Source organism: Zerene cesonia, chromosome 5 (assembly GCF_012273895.1).
Source record: "Zerene cesonia ecotype Mississippi chromosome 5, Zerene_cesonia_1.1, whole genome shotgun sequence".
Taxonomy (NCBI): Eukaryota; Metazoa; Arthropoda; class Insecta; order Lepidoptera; family Pieridae; genus Zerene; species Zerene cesonia.
Genome location: NC_052106.1, coordinates 8838387 through 8858032, shown reverse-complemented (window position 1 = coordinate 8858032; position 19646 = coordinate 8838387). Strand labels below are relative to the sequence as shown.

The 19646-nt window shown below is 37.4% G+C and overlaps 1 protein-coding gene across 1 annotated transcript in view; it reads left to right on the top strand.

Annotated features, from left to right (window-relative positions):
- Positions 1-8316: 8316 nt before the first annotated feature.
- Positions 8317-19646, top strand: part of LOC119840238 — a 14034-nt gene continuing 2704 nt past the window's right edge. The window contains exons 1-7 of the mRNA XM_038366751.1: positions 8317-8449; positions 8841-8886; positions 16424-16626; positions 17314-17489; positions 17635-17813; positions 17886-18550; positions 18626-19638. Coding sequence (XP_038222679.1) covers positions 8393-8449; positions 8841-8886; positions 16424-16626; positions 17314-17489; positions 17635-17813; positions 17886-18550; positions 18626-19638 — 2339 coding nt within the window. The 5' untranslated portion in view covers positions 8317-8392. The remainder of the gene's footprint in view (positions 8450-8840; positions 8887-16423; positions 16627-17313; positions 17490-17634; positions 17814-17885; positions 18551-18625; positions 19639-19646) is intronic.

Genomic DNA, 19646 nt, shown 5'->3' with positions numbered 1-19646 from the left:
TTTGCAAGATATGTTTGAAAAGTTTCTGTTTGCAGTCTCATTCATTTTTTATGTGGACAGATATGACCCAAATGTTGACAAAGTAAACAATGCTCTTTTGCACTGATCTAACTAAAAAACGTATTTGTGTTGAACTAAAACTTGTAAACGTAAAAATTTGAAAAGAGGCATTACCTTAAATAGGGAGTTGAATATACTGTATTTCTTTGGTTAACATTAGACGAGAATCAACAACGGAAAGCCGGAGCCCATGCTTACACCGTTGCTGCTAAGTTCGGCTGCGTATGCAGGGCAAGAAATTAGGCATCTCACTGATAGATACAGCAAGTATAGTGTACTTTAGCTATTTTCAAAGTATTGTGTCGTATGGAATTCTTCTCTAGGGTAGGGCAGCCGATACAGGAAATATATTTGTTTTACAAAAAAGGGTTACTTCGAGATCAATTTAAGACTACTGGCATTCTGACTGTCCCGTCACAGCATATTATTAATTATCTTACATGTACACAGTAACAACAACTTAAGCACGAAAATACACAGCCATTGGTATGAAACGAGGAACAGAAATAAAATAGAAATTCCTACTTTCCGGCTTCCGGTAAAAAAGTAAAAAAAACACTCATGGGCCAAGGTATGCAAACTTTTATAATTCCTAACTAAGTATATCAAATGGTTTAGTTGGAATGAATTTAAAAATCTTGTAAAAAAATTATTAAGTAGTTAGGAGAGCCTACTACAAAATTATGAAATTTATGGAAGATAAATTAAACCAACTATTTCACGCCGGTTTTGTGTGGGTGTGTACTCGACTCCCAAATAAAAAAAGTCTTAAATGGATCTCGAAGTGAGTCATTTCATTTATACATTTTTCAAGGTTTTCGTTTAATAACTATAGGACAGTTCTCTGGAATGATTATTTTAAATGTAAAATGTTGTAATATACTTAATTTTAAAAGCAACTACAGTGTATTTTTCCGGCTTTTCACTGTAAATATAGCTTTCAGAACCGGTGGTATATTATTATTTTTCTGTATTTTGACTATTCAAAGCAGTTCTAATCGAAATCGAGTATAGATTTCAGTAAGAGCTGAATCTAAAAATGTCATACCTTTTTTATATAGTGGAGAATGTATGCATACCCAAGGCCCGCGGGATTATTTGGGACTCTCACTGCAATAGTAGACTACCGACTAAACTCAACAGTGTTCCGACGAGCCGTTTTAATGAGCAACTGTCATACCTTGTTCTCGCTGTTCATCAATTAAGAATTATCGCAAGTACTTTAATTGCTACTATATTATTTAGTAACCTTATGGGTGGAGGGAAGTTGTTACAATTGTTTACCGCAGCACAGCGTAATCTTCCTCTGAAAGTGGCTGCTTGGTATGAAGTAATAGCTTGTTGTTAGGCGTAGCTTCTACTTGCAACATTGCGAATAGTCGTAATCCATCTTAACTTATACTGCAAAAAGGGGGTTCATGAAACCTGCATATACATATAACATAAGACAGGCTAATTGAAATTTCTGTGAGGGCTTTAATTTTAAGTCATGATTTTAAGATCTCGTTCAAAAATGGCGTAATATGGCTCCTAGACTCTACGTAGACTCTACGTCTTTGTACCAGTCGCTCGGTGCTATGCATCAAACTCTGTCTCTATATTAGTCAAACACCACAGACTCAAGTGAAATAATTTCTTGGATCCTCTGACAAGTTCGGCATGATTTAATTAATTAATACATAATTTAGCCGTATCAGCATTTCAAAAAAATTAATAAGAAGCTATTTTATTATTAACGTTAAAAGTACTTTAAATGTTCAAGTTCAATGGGACTGCATAAGAGACATCAGCTTTCAAATAAAAGAAGAATTGTGAAAATCGGTTTACTCAGTAAAAAGTTACTAGGTAACAAATACAATAAAATTCTGTCGAATTGATAACCACCTCATTTATCAACAAATTACCCAGCAAACATTTTGGAGAATGAAGATATGGGTAATATTTATAATTTTTTTAACCAAATTCCTAAAGAATTTCTTTTGTCCCTGTTCGAACATTAGAACGTACTTATTCTCATAGGGACACCAGGCATCGGTTCTCTAGAATAATCTTAACAAGTGCCGAGTACAAAACCTTAATGGCGCTTTATGAAACCCAGCAAAGTTAAAAATTCTGTCATGAATATGCTCATGAAATACGACGAATGCCTAGGTCACGACTTTATTCGTTCCAAAACGTAAACATTATTGGCTGAACGACTGAATATCATTGATTCACACTTGTCACTATTAGAGTGGAGTTTATTCTCCGCACCGCATACTGAACTATTTTCCGACCACGAGGCTGACTTAACATCATTCAAATTATAACATCATTTTATAGTCTCGGGAGCGAAGGAGATATAAATTTACTTGTCATCAACATGCAATTTTGACTCTTGTATAAAATCAACAATTTCGATGGAGTAAAATGTAAAATACGGCTCAAAAGGGAAACCTTCACATAGGCGCAAAGTTCTTCCATCTATTCTTTGTCGTATGAAACCTGAAAAAAGAATTGGATAAATTTTATCTCGGAACTCTCACGGGGACTGAAACTATGCGAATTTTCTTTCGACGATTTCGATGCAGTTAATGCCGCGGGCGGAAAGCTAGTCTAACATAATACTAAACTTAAATACTTTAATGCCTACTTACGTAAGCAAATTTAATGATTATCCATTTATCATTTATATTTTAATCTATTTATCTTAAACTGACCTTCAAATGTAGGTAGGTACTTAAAATAAAAGTTTCTTTTTATTTTACACTAATTCTTTCTAAGTCTTTTCTTTTTCTAGGTACATACCACACATTAGATAGGTACACTCGAGATAAATTAGTTTTGAAGGTGTACCATTCAAAGATATTAATTAAACCAATTATATGATATAATATTACTGATATAATATCGTAAGCCAGGCCCATCCATCCAAATATTGGGAAACTGTTACTCTTTTTTGTCCTCTATAATCTCAAAGAAATTAACATTATTTTATGTTTAGGCGAAGATGTTTGTAACTTTAAAGTCTTTTTATAATTATAAAAATAATAATACAAAAAATGTACGCACTGAGTCTGTGCATTCTGGGCATACTATGCGAGCGACCTCGTGTGGTGTGTACACCATCCACATGGAGCATGCTGCGGCGAGCACTTGCTTGTGTGCTGTGTCCCCGAGCCGGCCGGGGCGGTTGCTGCTAAGCGGTTTATGAGAGGATTTACTTAATTCGAGCTCCTCGGTGAGCTTTTAAGAGTCCATTTCTTAAACTTTCTCGAAGTCTCTCACGTCGTCGACGTGGATTTTCAAACTAGAATACTCATGATATATAACTCATTTAACGTGTTCAACGATTATTTGGACTATTCGAATAGTAATATATAAAAAGCATAGATATTTGAAAATTTATTGCTATTACCCAGTGGAAATGTATCAAAACTCGAAAATTATTGATTGACAATAGCAGCGAAGCGGTCGAAGCGCGCGTGCTAATGTTTACTGGGAAGCGTCCGGGTGCTCGGCGGCTGACAGGAGCACACGCTGGAGGGTGGCAGCGCTCGCAAGTCGCAACTCACAGCCTCTAGTAATTGACTCGTTTCCTATCGTTGCGTATGAAATTTAATTGGATCGATACGCGATCCCATTGTCGCGAGATTTCAAGTACCGCTTGTTATACAAGAGGTTTTTTATTTGCATCGTATTGGAACGAGCAAACAAATATATATGAGAATTGTAGCACCCGTTGTTGAGCTTTAACGATCATTACGTAGCTGTCGGCCGGCGCCGGATTCAAATGTTCCCCTGCGCCGCCCGCGCGGCTGCCCAGTAAACACTAACACTGCTGTCCGCACTCCGCCCTGTGTGAACAGTTGGTCCAGTGTTATAGGGTGCACACGTTTTAACTAATTATTGCTTATATTTTAATAAATATAGATTAGTTAATAACAATTTGTAGAAATACTATAACGAAAAAAAAGAACTATACGAATGAGAGAAAAAATTATTTTATCTCTATGTTAGTAAATATTTACCCTATATATTGCAATAATAATTAGCGCAATAAGCAATATGAGCGGATTAAATGAAAATTACAGAGTCGACATGCCTGAAACCTCATATCTTATTTGTTTAATTATAATAATATCATTATGAAAAGTGATATTATCGTGAGATTAGTGAAGCAATGGCTTGTAAGAGATAAGTTCCGCCACGTGGAGTGTGCGCATCGCGTGCGGCTCGGCTGGTGCCTCCTGTGCGGTGGGTGCGCCCGGAGATAGCCGAACGACCAACTGTTTGTCTTTTACTTTTTTTACACATTTTGTACACATGAATAGGAATATAGTGAAGTTGCGATTAATTACGTACATGCATATTTATATAGTATTTAACATTGATTTATATATTATTGATTATTACGAGTTGATCCGTGATATAACATTGCCTGTGTAACATTTGAATAGTTCAGCTTTATTGTAGTGAAAGAATTTCATTCAAGTTTTCTTGAAATTCAATCAGAGTCCTTCGTTTTTCACTTGTACAACCGTATTGCCTTATTTAATAAACTAGTTCTTATTGCCATTAATTGAATATAGTCATTCGAATAGGAGATATTAAAAAATTAGATAGATAGATAAGATATAAAAATGTGTCCCTGAGTTCTGTTCTTGAGACGCCTATATTTTAAATTTTCCATACATGTATTTTGGAAAATTGGATTTGAATTTTTAAACATTTATACCAATAGATATTATAAAAAGGAAACTATTGTATGTTTGTATCGTTTTCACGTAAAAACTACTGTTTTTTTCCCTATTAGAAAGCTCCAACATCACTGAGTGACATAGGCTGTATAATAATATGTACCACAGGCGACGCCAGGGCGGACTACTTTAACATATTTTTACCAAATTAGACACGTAACGATTATAGGCTTTCATATTATTAAAATGTGCCTTATTATGTTATTTATTTTTTAGGTATTCTATTCTATTCTTTCAAAATTTCTCATTTATAAAGCATTTCAATGCTATAAAACTAAAAATTAAATTTTAGGTATTTTTATGGCTGGACAAAATAAATAAATATTATAAGAAACTGTAAGAATTTTATACACTAGGCTAACCCGGCAAACGCTGTTCTGTGGTGGTGTGGTACTCCTCCGGTGCGAGCTGGCCCAATTCGTGCGGCAGCGTGCACGACTCCCACATATGGAACATTATCCCAAATAATATTTAAGGCATATCAGGAATAATATATGTTTATTTATACACAGAGAATTGCTTTCGACGTACGGACAATATAAATTAATATAAAAATATCGGTCTGGCAGGACACAGAAGGCTGATCATCTACTTGTCCATAAATAAAATCGATCAGTGAAACAGATGTATATCATCTGCCCCATACCTCACTAGGGGATACGGGACCTCACTTTTTCTATCAGTAGCAAGTAGCGAGTCTTCTAAGTGGTTGACCCACGCGTGGTCTGTTCTACAACGGGATGTTTTTTCTAATCTCTTTCCCGCTTTTATTGTTTTAGTAAGATCTTTAACATCCTTTTTTCGTTACATGAGCAACACAAAAAAATAAAACAATTGGACCTGTAGTTATCGAGATTGTCGCGTTTAAACAATCAAACAAAGTTCTGCCTTTCAATATTAGGATACGTTTGACAAAATGAGCATAAGATTTATAACGGATTTTAAATATTGCTCTTACCATTCGCTGGTGATAATTTCAGGGTTATCGTGAAGAGTTTTCTAATGCTTGACGTGTGCGATAACTCGTCAGATAGCGATAGCGATCCGATGTCATGCGCTCCGTGCGCCGCGGTCGCATGCATCATTATCGCACACGTTTATTGCGTTCGAAATATTGATACATTTATATCGTTTTATGTGTTTATAATTATATGATTACAGTTCAAAAAATGATAAAATTTTTAAACGAATGGTACAGGTCGATGTTAATAATATATTATTATGAACTTGCACACAAAGTCTATGTTTTATCTATTATCAAAAGATATAATTTGTATTTATTTATAAATCTTATATTTTCGGAAGATTATTTTGTTACTACGACTGGAAAAATGAGAGATGTTCTGAATTTGTGTTTCTGTTTTTAAAATCATAATCTCGACATTAACTTTTGGTGACTAGGAACGATCATATGGAAATTACACTTTTTGTTTTTACATAGGGTATTCCAATAAGCATGGGTGGATATTGAAATGGAATGAAGCAACCTGTGCTTGTGTTATACATAATTTTTCACTAGACAGCTCGCAAGACAGAGGATGTTTGCCATTCCGTATAATTTTTTTTTTTCATTCAAACTTCGACTTACAGCAGTGACCCGAAACTTAGTTTGTACTACTCAGTTTTAAGTATATTTATTTAGGTGATTACATATTTTGGTACAAGTTGAGCAGACTCATTTGGTGTGATTGCGTAACACACATACACCCAGTTACTTTTGCATTATAATTATATTAAATTAAGTAAGGATTAGTTAATGTTAATGTTTCGGTAATATGTTAAGGTTTCCTAATTCAATCAGTACTATTAACTAAGCCGTCGATAAGCAGAAATTGTGGGAATAAAAGCAACTGTTTGTTTAACAATTCCTATATCACCTATATATATAATGTTATCTTACCTTTGCTTAATTTAATTCAAATGCAATATGATATTTAACAACTTGCATGAGCATTAAGATCTTATAAAATGAAGGAAGAATAAGCAACTTTGTTTATTTTTCTTTCATTTTATAATCTCTACGGAAGTCTAATAGCAGTTTAGAATTATATTTGTTCCTTCGTGGTCCTCAATATAATATAACACGGATATCAATTGTACTTTAATATTCTGTTGGATTAATAATTATATATCATTTAAGATATAGATGTCGCTTTTCATATATTGTCAAAACTTTTAGCCATCGAATCCTATAAAATGCCGAATTACTTAGAAATGTGGCGTATTCGTAGAGATTGTGCCTCGAATGTTGATTATTCAACGTTCAGCCCAACTAGCTTTGTGCCTGGCTGCGATTTGTTAACCATTGACAACATCTATTATGCAGTTGTGTAGAATTGCAGTACATTTTATTATGATCAAACTAATGTTTAACAAACCCCCCTTTTTATTCATAACATATACATTTCTTTTATTCGGGTTGAACTCAAGAAAGATGAGTGTTCTTATTTTGCATGATTCCTCTGTTGTTTATTATACCAAGCCTAAGTAGCTGTCCACTGACACTCCTAAACACTTTGTATAGAAAGGTGCCTCAATGATGTTGATTGGATGATGAATAAAGTTTGCTAGTCTAATAGCAAAAGAACGGAGTATGCAGATTTTGAACAAGACAAGTATTTAGTTTACTTGAAATTTAAAATCAAAAAGTCAAGAACTTGTTGAGAGCTGCTCGAATGGGTAATTACAGTCCAGATTTTACAACCTTGTGTGCATGTTCCCAATCTATGCCATGTAAGAGATAGTAGTGAAGAAGTATTGACGGCGTCAGCAATGAAATTGGAGTTTTCTGTTGCTATTTTTAGTATGTCATTGCTGTAAATGATAGAATGGGTTTGACCAAGAACACTTACTTCCCTGTGGAATACCGAGTTTTACTTTTTAGTTCAGAGATAAGCTAATTTGACACTAATTCAAACTTTATGCATTGTGCGGGCAGTTAAATAACTCCTAAACCAATTTCATGAGATGTCTCTTATTCAATTGCCTCCTGTCTCTTTGCAAGTAATCTATCAGATTGTGTTGAAAGTTTTGACGTTAATGCAACTATCTCCATTTTCTGAGTGTGAAGATGTGAAATTGGAAAGCAGACCAATTTCCTGTTCAGCAGATTTGTTTTTTCTAAATATGACTTGGTTGCCTGAATGAGTAGAAATTTCTCTAAGTAAGATGAGAGAACAAGAAAGTCCGTAGTTTATTAGTATATATATAGTTGCTAATCTCCAGCAGTTGAGAAACAATATCAATTCTAAACTTAAATTGAACATACAAATAAATATACTCGTGTATGTTTTTAAGGGCATTTATTATTTCATGAAGATCGACTTCCACTTTCGTTCGGACTGTTAGATTATTGATACCGCTATCAGTAATCATTATTCATGGTAATTATTACAATTGGAACTTTCGTTGCAGAAGATGTCGCTGTTGCCAAGAGCGGCTGCAGAGTTGGGCGCGTGAGCGTGGCGAGGCGCGTGCGGCGCGGGCGGCGCGGGCGAGCAGAGCGGAGCGTGGGGCGGGTGCGGGGCGGGGCAGGCGCGGCGTGGTGACATGCGCGGTGATGGTGCGCGGCGGCGGGCGCGGCGGTAACCAGCATGGCGGACGACAACACCATCATCGAGGGCACCGTCAAGTTCCGCGACGGCAAGAAGGTACCTTCACAGTGTGCTACACATTCATTTCAAACATACATTTTGCATTCAATTCTTCTTCGCTAATAACAGCCTAAACGTTATTTCCATGACGGCCTCGGTCCCTGTATATGAATAGTAACCAACCAAAAATGTTAGTTACCATACTCCTCCGAAACGGCTGCACCGATTCTCATGAAATTTTGTGTGCATATCGGATAGGTGTGTAATAGATGCCGATTTAAGAATCGGCCAACATCTATTATTCATACCCCTAAATGATAAGAGAAAAGCAAAACAGCGTTTGCGTGGTTACCTAATATAATAACTATAATAATAATACTTGCAATGCAATTATATAATGATGTAGAAAGAATGGTGAATGATGTTATAATCTTGTGTATTATTTCAGTGGAAGTCGAGGTGGTGCGTGATGAGGAAGCTGTCGCCCGTCGCTGGTGAGCATTGCCTGACTCTTCTTGCATTCCTCTGGTTGTTGACAAACCATAATTCATAAATTTGACTTACATTGTCACTACAAAGTACCTGTGTCTTTTTATTATTTGTAGCTAATCTTTCCTGACTGCCAAAATTGTTTTAATATACTCCTTTTGTTTTGTAACATGAGGTTAGATACCGTATTCTTTTGTAAATCCACAATTTACAAAAAAGAAGTCCGACATAGTAGTGATCTCGTATACGGCTAACGCAAGCCGCAAGACGTATCTAGTTAGGAGAGCGGGAGAGCGCGGGAGCGGGGGAGCGAGGGAGCCGGGGAGCCGGGGAGCCGGCAGTGGGTACCGACAGCCTTTGTAGTGTGCGCAGTGTGGCGTTTAATCGAGATTTTGTGAATCCCGTCGGGCTGCGGACCTATTAACTAAATAAAACAACCAAATCTCTCCATCACGAGGCGGACGACTTGTTTTTTAGAACATCGGAGCCAAATGACATAAACGGATCCCTTATAATTACGAATGTTCAAATCATTTATTATAGTGCCATTTTTATGGTTTCCTACTTGAAATAGTGTACGTATTATGCGAACGATACATTTCGCATTTCAGATGAATTCATATCTTAACATTTACATAATTATATTTTTACAAAAATGTTAAATAATAATAATCTAAAAAGCACTCAAAAGCAAAAAAAATATATTGATATAATAATTACGGTCGCTACCCACACATCTATTGTGCTTCTATAGAGTTTATTTATAGAATTTATTTATGTATGATTTGGTGCACAATAAAGTATTTTTGATTTGATTTGATTTGATCTATTTGAAATCGGTGCCTGTGCCGATTCTAAGGGTAGCAGTAGATAAACATAGATTCTACCTCCTTACTGCATAGTATCACAGGCAGTAACTAACAAGCTACTGGCTTGGGTGGCGCTTATAGTAATTATATTAACCTGTTTTTTGCTTTAGAGTAACCAATCCAAAAATTTTACCGACTTCAAAACCTAGAAGTTATTATTCACCTGTTATCATGCGATTTCACCTGAAATCCATAAAATATCGTACGTACAATATTGCAATTGGGAATAAAAGACTCGCACAAATGGCGTGTGGAATTTGGTGTGGATTCGGTGATTTGAATATATGTATTATACAGGTATTTATCGTTTGTTAAATTTTTTATATAATAATAATAAATATTATTTCAAATACTTAAGAGATATTTTAATTAAAATTTACCTTAGAGAGTTAATTTCTTAAGTTTTGAAGGAACAAATGACCATCGATTTAAAGCGATTGTGCAACCTGTGACAAGTGGGCATTCAAGTTGCGTCGCTAAAGTATATAAGTAGAGAAGTTGAAGTGGCCGCATGCAAGCCGACTGCCGCATCAGCAATATCTGCAGAACAATGGGCAGGTTGCTGAGGGGCTCGGCTACTTTGGGTCGACGAGACGAGCCAAGTGACGTGATATTGTCATTTGCAACTTGAACAGCTTGATTTTATCAAGACATCCTTTACAATTTATTAAGCAAATCCCATCTTGAAATCATCATCACCGTAGCAAAGAGATCACGGGTGGCCGAGAGGCTAGGCGTTGCTACGGTTAGGCAAGAAACGCAGGTTCGTATCCTGCCTCGTGATCAAATTTTTTCTATTCTTTCAAAATTTCTCATTTATAAAGCATTTCAATGCTATAAAACTAAAAATTAAATCCCATCTTGTTAACAAAACTATTGAGGGTTCTTGGTAATTCACAGGAAAACTTTCGGAAACTTAACATTGATTCAAATACATGTTTATTAAAGGGCAAAATCAATTATCGCCACTAGTTATTGAAAAACATAACAACATTTTATAAAAATTGAACTGCCCCTCGCGTGATAACATAAGAAGTTATAAATTTTAAAAACACAGTATGTAAGTTTTTCATATTTGGCCCATAACAAAGTAACAATTACTGAAATAACTGTTTGTGAATGTTGTTTTCATGAGTGAATAATACGACATATCTGATTATTTTTTTTTTCTATTTGTATACCTCTGTTGTTTTGATTGATTGGGTAGGATTGGGTGATTGTTTACTCAAATAACTGATAATGGTTTTATTAGGATGACGTTTTACAATTTTAGTTGCTACACGTTGATATTTGATGAAACAATATTATTACACATTGAGTATGTAATTATATTGGAAATATCGTAACTGACAACGTCTTCTTGGACCATGCGAATGAAAAATCAGTAAAAAATAAAAATATATTATTATCTATAATACATAGTGAAACATTGGCTCAGGCTTGACTGGGGAGACCGGACGTCACACATATCGCTATCAGACCTGACAACGTTTGCACAAAGGACGGATTATGTCGTTTAATAACACAATTTGTCTCGAGGAACGCGACCAAAACGATCCCGAAAAGTGACAAGAAGGGACGCGCTGAGCGGGTCGCTATTCGCTAACCGCAACCTTCATAATCTAATAAAGCGTTACTTTGCACGAGATCTCGCTCACTTTGCTATTTATTGAAAACAATTTAGCTTTATCGTAGTCTGTTCCATAGGATGCAACGATGCTTGATTGAGTTTTTAGTTGGTGGTGTACGATCAGTATACGCTCAGAAGTCTATTGCGGCGTGTACACCGATTATTGTTTATATTTTGCAAGACGAGCGCTCCCGTATGTGCAAAGTGGAGACGGATTGTGAAAAGTATATAAAGGTTTCTGCCTTGTAGGCAACGTTGGATGCGCTGAGTATGTGTGTGTCTGCTGAAGGCGCGCCAGCGGCCGACTCTTGGGCAATCTGCACCTCCACACACGCGCAACGGTAACACACAGAGGGCGTCTCACTTTATCTTAGGACATTAATATTATTATATATTTTTACGACAGCAATATAAAAATTTATTACAACAAAGAAATTGAGGTCAATTTCCTCCACATGATCCTGTTAGCGTGAATCGTAGTTTGACACTTTTTGTGTATTGCATGTAAATATAATCCGCTTTACAAATATAGCCATTAGGGGACGTCAAAGGGTCGCTATCAATGAGGCACGGGCAATTACCGGCGCAGATCAGCGAAGGTCGCACGCAGCGCGCGCGTGCCGGGTGTCCCCCCTCCCGCGGGACGCGTGCTCTGGGGATTCTCGACCCCGGGAAGAAAGCTTTACTATTATTTATCAGTAATAAAATGGTGATAACGGATTAACTTTTATTCTTTGTCTATGTTTAAAGCATCGTTATCAAAATCAGGATTTTCTTGCATGGTTATAAAGTTTAAATATGTTAATTAATAATGTGCCCCTATTTTTTGTACACACACGTTTCAGCTTATCTAGTTTCCTGTATTTTCTATTTAGTTCACACACGTTATATTTTTTGTTTTTAGCGAAAGATGTATCACGTACGGGCTGTTAATAAACTTGTTGTTATGAAAACATTTTTAACGCAAGCTTCTCTGTAAAATGCGGCACAAAGGCGGGAGCAATATTATTTTTATAAAGTATGTTGTGTGACAATATACTGGAGCTCGAGACTAAACTCCGGTCCGGCTGTGTTTGGGTAATTACAGCAGGCCCGGCGCTGAGTTACAGGCTTACAGCTTAATCTTTATATTAGCGGGACTCCTGCGCCGCTCGGTGTTTACCTTAATGATGTTTTCACAATATTGTTAAATAAAAAAAGTTTGCCGTATTTAAGTGCCCAAACCTTTAAGATTTGCAATCTAATAAGTATAAAATCTGTAATATATTTTAATCCCATTGCGACAAACCTTGTAGAACAAGCCACAAATTTTGAGAATTGTGAAATAACATAATACCTATTGTCTCTAGGATACAGAAATATAAAATTAATACCAACATTATAACCATACGTTTATATAGTCCGGTGATATGGTAGAGCTAGCCAAATATACAATATCATCTGTATTTCTGTATTATTCTATCCACTATTGTGCACACAGTAAGTATAAAATAAAAAAATAAATCATCTTATGAATAGCCGCTTGTTAATCAAAATATAGTGTCGTTATAAACTAGAAAGCCCAAATCTTTATTCGTTTAAAGAATGAAAGGAAAGTCTATGATTAAGAAACAATGACGGAAGAGTAATGAAAAGCGCAAAGATCAGGCTTAAGGGTTGTAAAGCTCCGTGTAGACTTGTACGTGGGACGATTGTGAAGTGTTCGCTCGGTCGACCCGACCGGTGGGCGCAGTCATTACTGCGGCGCACTGCGTTCGCTAATGAGCACTGAACACAACTTGCCTTTAACTGCGCCGCTTTCATTGCGCCAACGTAAAATTAACCCATTTATTGGTGACACGAAACCCAAGCTGACGGCCTTCTCTTTACTTGAGACTTTCGATTAAATGCTTGTTGCGGTTCGGGTGAATATTTGGAACAAATATTATAAACTAGCTGCGCCCCGCGGATTCACCCGCGTAAGTCCGTATCCCGTAGGAATATCGGGATAGAAAGTTGCCTATATGTTATTCCAGTTGTCCAGTTGTCTACGCACCAAATTTCATTGCAATGTAGTTTTTGCGCGAAAGAGTAACAAACACACACACATTCTTACAAACTTTCGCATTTATAGTATTAGTAGGATGTAAAATAAATATTAATTATTATTATTAAGTGGGAAGTAGGATGTGTGCTCGTATTCAGTAGCTTCATTTCAATCCTTCCTTCAATTATTTTCTTATTCTATTCTGTATAGTTAATATCGTATACTGTCTGGATTTCGTACATTATATTTCGGTAAAAGTGCGCACGTGTATAAAGCATTATAGCTCTGATATAATGCTGCACGCCATCTATTAACAGTTGCCAGCAATTGCGATGTAAGATATCGTAAGATTTTTCTCATCAATTTGGAATAACGTAGGTATAAGCCTCGTAAGAAAGTTGAAATGTCAGCGATACGCGTCAGGTGGTACGTGACGGGCGCGGGCGCGGGCGCGGCAGGAATGCGGGGATGGGGGGGGAGGAGGATGTGGTTTGGGAGATAGCGCTCGTTATCTGCTTCACCCTTTAATTTGCTGTCACAGACAATTTGAGCAATAAACGTCAAGATTATCACGAACCTGCAGACTGGTTGTTTTAACGGCAATCTGAGAGGAGCGCTATTAATGCGGAATTAATGGCCTCCTCTTGAGAACTGCGTACCCTTGCAATATCATTTCGATCATCGATTTTGTGAAATTCAAGTTCCACATGGGAAGGAAGAAACTTTATCTCTTATAAGCATGACGAATACAAGTCAGATCGCATACACAACAGAATTAAATAGCATCAGAATGATTTCGAAAGTAGGGTAGTAAAATTATTTATTTATGCCAATGTTCACTCTTCACTCTAATGTTATTTTTTTGAAACAGAACAAAAGTCAATTAAATTATCAATTTTTGATTTCATTCGTATCGTTTGGGGATATAATAAAAATCACTTCATCGTAGTCACACATTTGAAATCGGATATATCTTTCTCTCTCTCTATCTCTTGCTATCTTATAACTCACACATTAACCTTTAAGTCTTTTGGCCTGCTAAATTAAAATGTTGTCTTCATTAGTATCCAAAATAGTCAGTATACGAGCTTCATTCAAACTGCAAACTCAATACAAATATATTATAAACCACAGATAATAGTAAAAGGGTGAAGTATGTGTCGACGCGATGTGTCGGTAACCGGACTCGTGCGCTTAATCAGCTTTAATTCGCTGCTAATTTGCTAATTGTTAGCGGATGACACGATGCCATATATGTTAATTTTATTTAATTACACCACATTCAATGTACGTTCGTGGAAAATTCTACTTTATTATTTTTAATTTGGTTTAAAATTTACTTAAATGTATATACATTATCATTTCACAGTTGTATTTCTATTTTATTCCTGAGTCCTACATTTTAAGAATTATGTATCGCCCGTGGGCGAAACCGGGGCGGACCGCTTGTTAATTATATTGAAATTGTTATCAATGGTGTTATTATTATTATTATATATGTAGGTCGAGCGAGTCGCCCTCATTCGACACTCGGGGGGACCACTGGCTTCATTCTAATTTCAGCCACACTTGCGATTTGCGACACATTTGCTTTGTATTTGGAGATTTATTTGGTGTGTCGCATTTTAAATCAGTATCCAATCGTTACACTGTAGAAAAAGCCCTTAAAGTGATGATATTAATTGTTGTTTGTTTTGTGTTAAATTTGTTTGCCTACTCATTAACACTGTTGAGTATAGAAATAAGTAAAGGGTACTTAAGTGTAAATGTGTATAAATAGCATTTGAGCCGGTTAATCTCATGCATATTAATAAAAATTGTTAAAGATGAAAGTATTCACGTAAATCTTTTTGTAGAAGGGATTCCACGGTACTATGAAGTATAATAAAAGCTTTATAACAAGAGTTTAATTGAGTCCTAACCTTAATTATTCTCCATAATATCGTGGCCTCTGGAAGACGTTCTATTAAAGCACAATTTAGTAGTTCGGACAAGTGTTCCTATCGAGCATTGACGAACCTCGAGCGCGTGTAATGACCGCCAAGTTTACAGGAGCGGTGGTCGTGCCCCCCCCCCCTCTCCCCCCGACGATGCGGCGCGCGCGACGTTTATCGCCGATAAACAAGCGCTTCCGCGACATACGCGCGCCGCTGCGACAACTGCCCGATTTACGAGCTCATATGCGACCAACACTTCATTATTCACATACAAATCTCGCGTTACACATCGCTTTAATAACTCCACGTTTCCGACGCTTTTATGTTTCCGGACCTCCATGGTTTAAGGATTTTAAACGCTTTTTTCATTGGAATCCATCTAATGGAAATTGTTGTTATGAAACTCAATGTATGAAGTTTGTGATGTAAAATTCGTTGCAGTGTACCTAGTGGCAGTAGAAACTTGAAAATTAAATCACGATGAAAAATTAGATTGCTAGTTAACTTGTAACAAGTTTTATTGTGAGGGAACTTTACATAATTGTTGTAACGGAGACCTATAGCTTAGCCAATACAGTTATAGAACTAACATAAAATAATTGATTTGGTTGTGTGAAGTGTAACATTACGAACGAGAATAGACGTGTGAGGGTGGATCGCGTACGGAGAGTACAAAGCATTCCGCGGCGATTATTTTCGACTCCATAAAATACGAAGAATGGAATCCGATCCCCTCGCTCCCTCTTTGTGTCACCGCGACTTATTACACACGCGCCGCTCGCTCCTGACCTTTATTTTCAAAAGTTTATTGTGCGATTTAAGAAGGGTGTCCGTATTGATCGCTTTTCGCTAATCTTTGCCACGCGAAGATTAACGATTGGCGAGCTTCTCAACTTCATTTGTATTTTATTTAATTTCTATTTGTTACAACAATAAAACCGATTTTCATTACATTGAAATGAAATCATTTTTATTTTTTAATACAATTTGACGTACACGTGACCGTGACGTCACCTCGACGTTAGGTTGCGAGCTCCGCAGGTGTCGTTTTATACAAGCGGCGCGGTTGTGTGTCCACAGACTGCGTGCACCTGCAGGTGTACCGCGACTCCAAAGCGCGGTGGGGCGGCGCGGCCAGCAAGGCGTCGCTGTCGCTGCAGCAGTACCTTGGCTGCGAGGCGGGCTTCACGCTCGACAAGCACTCGCACACGCTGGCGCTGCTCTGCGCCGACTTCACCGCCGTGCTAGCCTTCGAGACGCGAGAGCGCCTCATCCAGTGGCAGGTGGGTTCTCACACCTCATACTCAATACGACCTAACGGAATGAAGGTGTAAGAGATTCAGTTACGTCAGTACATACAACAGTTTTATAGTGCCTAGTTGTTTTCAGAAAGAATTCAGCTAATATTGTCCTAAAATTTAAATTCTTTAAAGAAATATTATAAGAGGTTTTTTCTTACATTATTTTTGACATAAAAGAAGCAATTTTAGGGTTTTCAGGTCATGAGCTAAACCTTATTCTAAATAATATATCATGAAACATAAAATTATAAGTATGCATATGCTAATGGAACTCCGATGGTATTTGTAGGGCATTTGTATCCATGAATGTTTTACTTTCAATTGGCCGGCCTAGTTTACAGGCTAAAATAAAGGTAGCTGACAATGAAAATTAATACATTTACGATTCAATTTTATTAGAATTGGTTTTAAAGTAATATTGTAAGATTACTCTCCATTACTTGATCTTCTCTTGAAATTAATCCGCCTGCTTTCCCTACGCCGACATCTTATTGAACTTAGGGTTAAAAACAGAGTAAAATATACGAGTGAATACACTCAATGTTAGCTCTAAGTTAATGCTCAGATTTGTGCAGAATCTTGCTTAACCAATAATTAATTTTGGTTTATTGATGTCACTTCTGTGATGTTTGAAGAGTGGGATGATGTTAGAAAGAGCATTACAACCAGGTGAAGGTGAATGGTCACCTGGGCGAGGCGCGGCAGTTCCTGGTGGTGGTAGGGGCGGGAAGCGCGGGCAAGCTGGCAGCCGGGCCGGCACGCCTGCTGCTGCATCAGCGCCGCTTCGCTCTCACCGCCGGCGTGCCGCCCAAGCTGCTTGGGGTGTGGGAGATTGGCCACCTCAGGTAGCGACAGTAAACCTTATTTAGATGTATCTTTCATTGATTCAGCTTATAATTTGCGTGTTGTAGATAACGCAACACTTTTTATTAAATAAAATAATGCATTATCTAAACGGACCATTTTTACAGACATGTTTATATTTTGTAGACGTTATGGAGTGGTGGAGGGACGATTTTGCTTTGAAGGTGGCTCTCACTGCGGGAAAGGTGAAGGCCTGCACGTACTGGTGTCGGATCAAGCGGCTGATATTGTTAGAGATTTTGATCTCGCTTCAAGAGGACAGCTTTCTCCGAAACGTAGAGCTTTCCTATTTAAGAAAAATGACGGTAAGTTGAATGAGTTTTTTTGAAGATTTAAAAAATGAAACGTATAAAATAATATAGATTTATATTTTGAAGGTATTGAAAGTCCGAAGTCACAAAAAGCTTTTCGATCAGATGTGCGTTTAGAATTAAACACTATTGATCGATCATTACCTCCAACTGACCTGCGCTTATATGAAGATCCTTGTATTGGTGACGAGACGGGCGCTATTTCTCCATATTGGCCATCAGCAGAAAGATCAAATTATGACGATAATATGGGACTCGGAGATACAGCGTCAGTTAATGAACTGGGTGACGGCACTGACAATACTCCGTGGAACGGTAATGGAAATGTAATGTTGGAAAGATGTATGAGTTGCATTTCCAAACTAGGGGCATTATCTAGATCCTCGACTGCTGCTCTTACACCTGGTGCCAAACATTTCAGTCCAGCTTGGACGATGGAAGAAGTAGACGAAGGTCGCAGTGACATTATCACCGATGAAATGGTGCGGAGCACTGAAACACTTAATAAATCCATAACTAAGACTGAACAAGTTTGCCGCTGTGGTGCGGAACGAGTACCTGATCGACCACCGAAACCCACAAAGTTAGATTTAAAATTATCAAGAAAACCTCCAATGCCCTTGCCAGTTAGATCATTTAGTCATGCTCATTTATCATCTATACAAGAAAATTCATCTTCTAAAGTAGGACCGTACCAAAACTACGATGTGCCAAAAATACCATCAGCAGAGGTAATACTGAGTTGATATAAAATTTTTTTATTATAATGTTGTGTAAGTGTATATAAAATATTGTTTTCTTTATAGGTTGATGGAGAATACTACGATACGCCAAAAAGACTTAAAGAATGTTTAGATAAAGATTTATTTAAAATGACGAAGAGTTCTTCTGCTCATACAATAGTTTTAAAGAAACCTTGTGGATGTTTATTAAAGTTTGGTAAAAAACCAAAACAACTGACAGTGATAGATACTGATGAAAGTTTTCAACCGTCTAACTGCCCGTGCCAAAAAGTTACAGCTTGGGCCAACAACTGGATAAAGCTGCCCTATTGCAGTAAAGCCCCAGAAAGTGACAGCCCTGTACCAAACAAAGAAAATGTCACACCAAGCGCTACTGATAGGAACGCTTTGTACGCTACAATAGACCTTTCTCGAAAAACAAGGAGAAAGTCGCTTCATCAAGAATTCGCAACGCCATCTAACGAATGTGTAAAGAGGAGCATTGAAATTCCTGAAATAGACGATGGCCCGCTGGCGAATTATGAAAATTTAAATTTTGCTCTATCTCTGGAACATTATGAAAACGCTAAAGACCTATTAAAAAGAGCGGGAGTTACGCAACTCGAATTGAATGCGCTCAGTACTAATCTCAATCCACTAGTTGCATTAAAATCTGAAAAAGATAAATCTATGTGTACAAAGTGTGGCCATCCACAAGAAAATGGTGAAAACCGACGGTCGTCCAACGATGAATATCTAATGATGGAACCTAATTCGATCGAAAGTAATAAATTTGACCGGGATAAATCTCTGCCATCCGGTTACACGCCAATGTCGCCCATTGGTGGATTTGCGTTCCACACATTAAAGCATCATCCAAAGAACGCTATTAATCGACTTTTGGATGAAAAATCTGCGAGCAACCCGACACTATGCGTTTCAGAAGAATCGAGGCAGATGACCGCATCTAGTGGGGAGCGCGTCGAGCTGAGAGCGCCCCACGAAAGAACGGAATACCGCAAGCGTTCAAGTTCAGCGGATTCGTCACGCTTCCTGGAGGACGTCAAAGAATTCGACGGCAGTATCGGTAGCCGCGGGTCCGCTT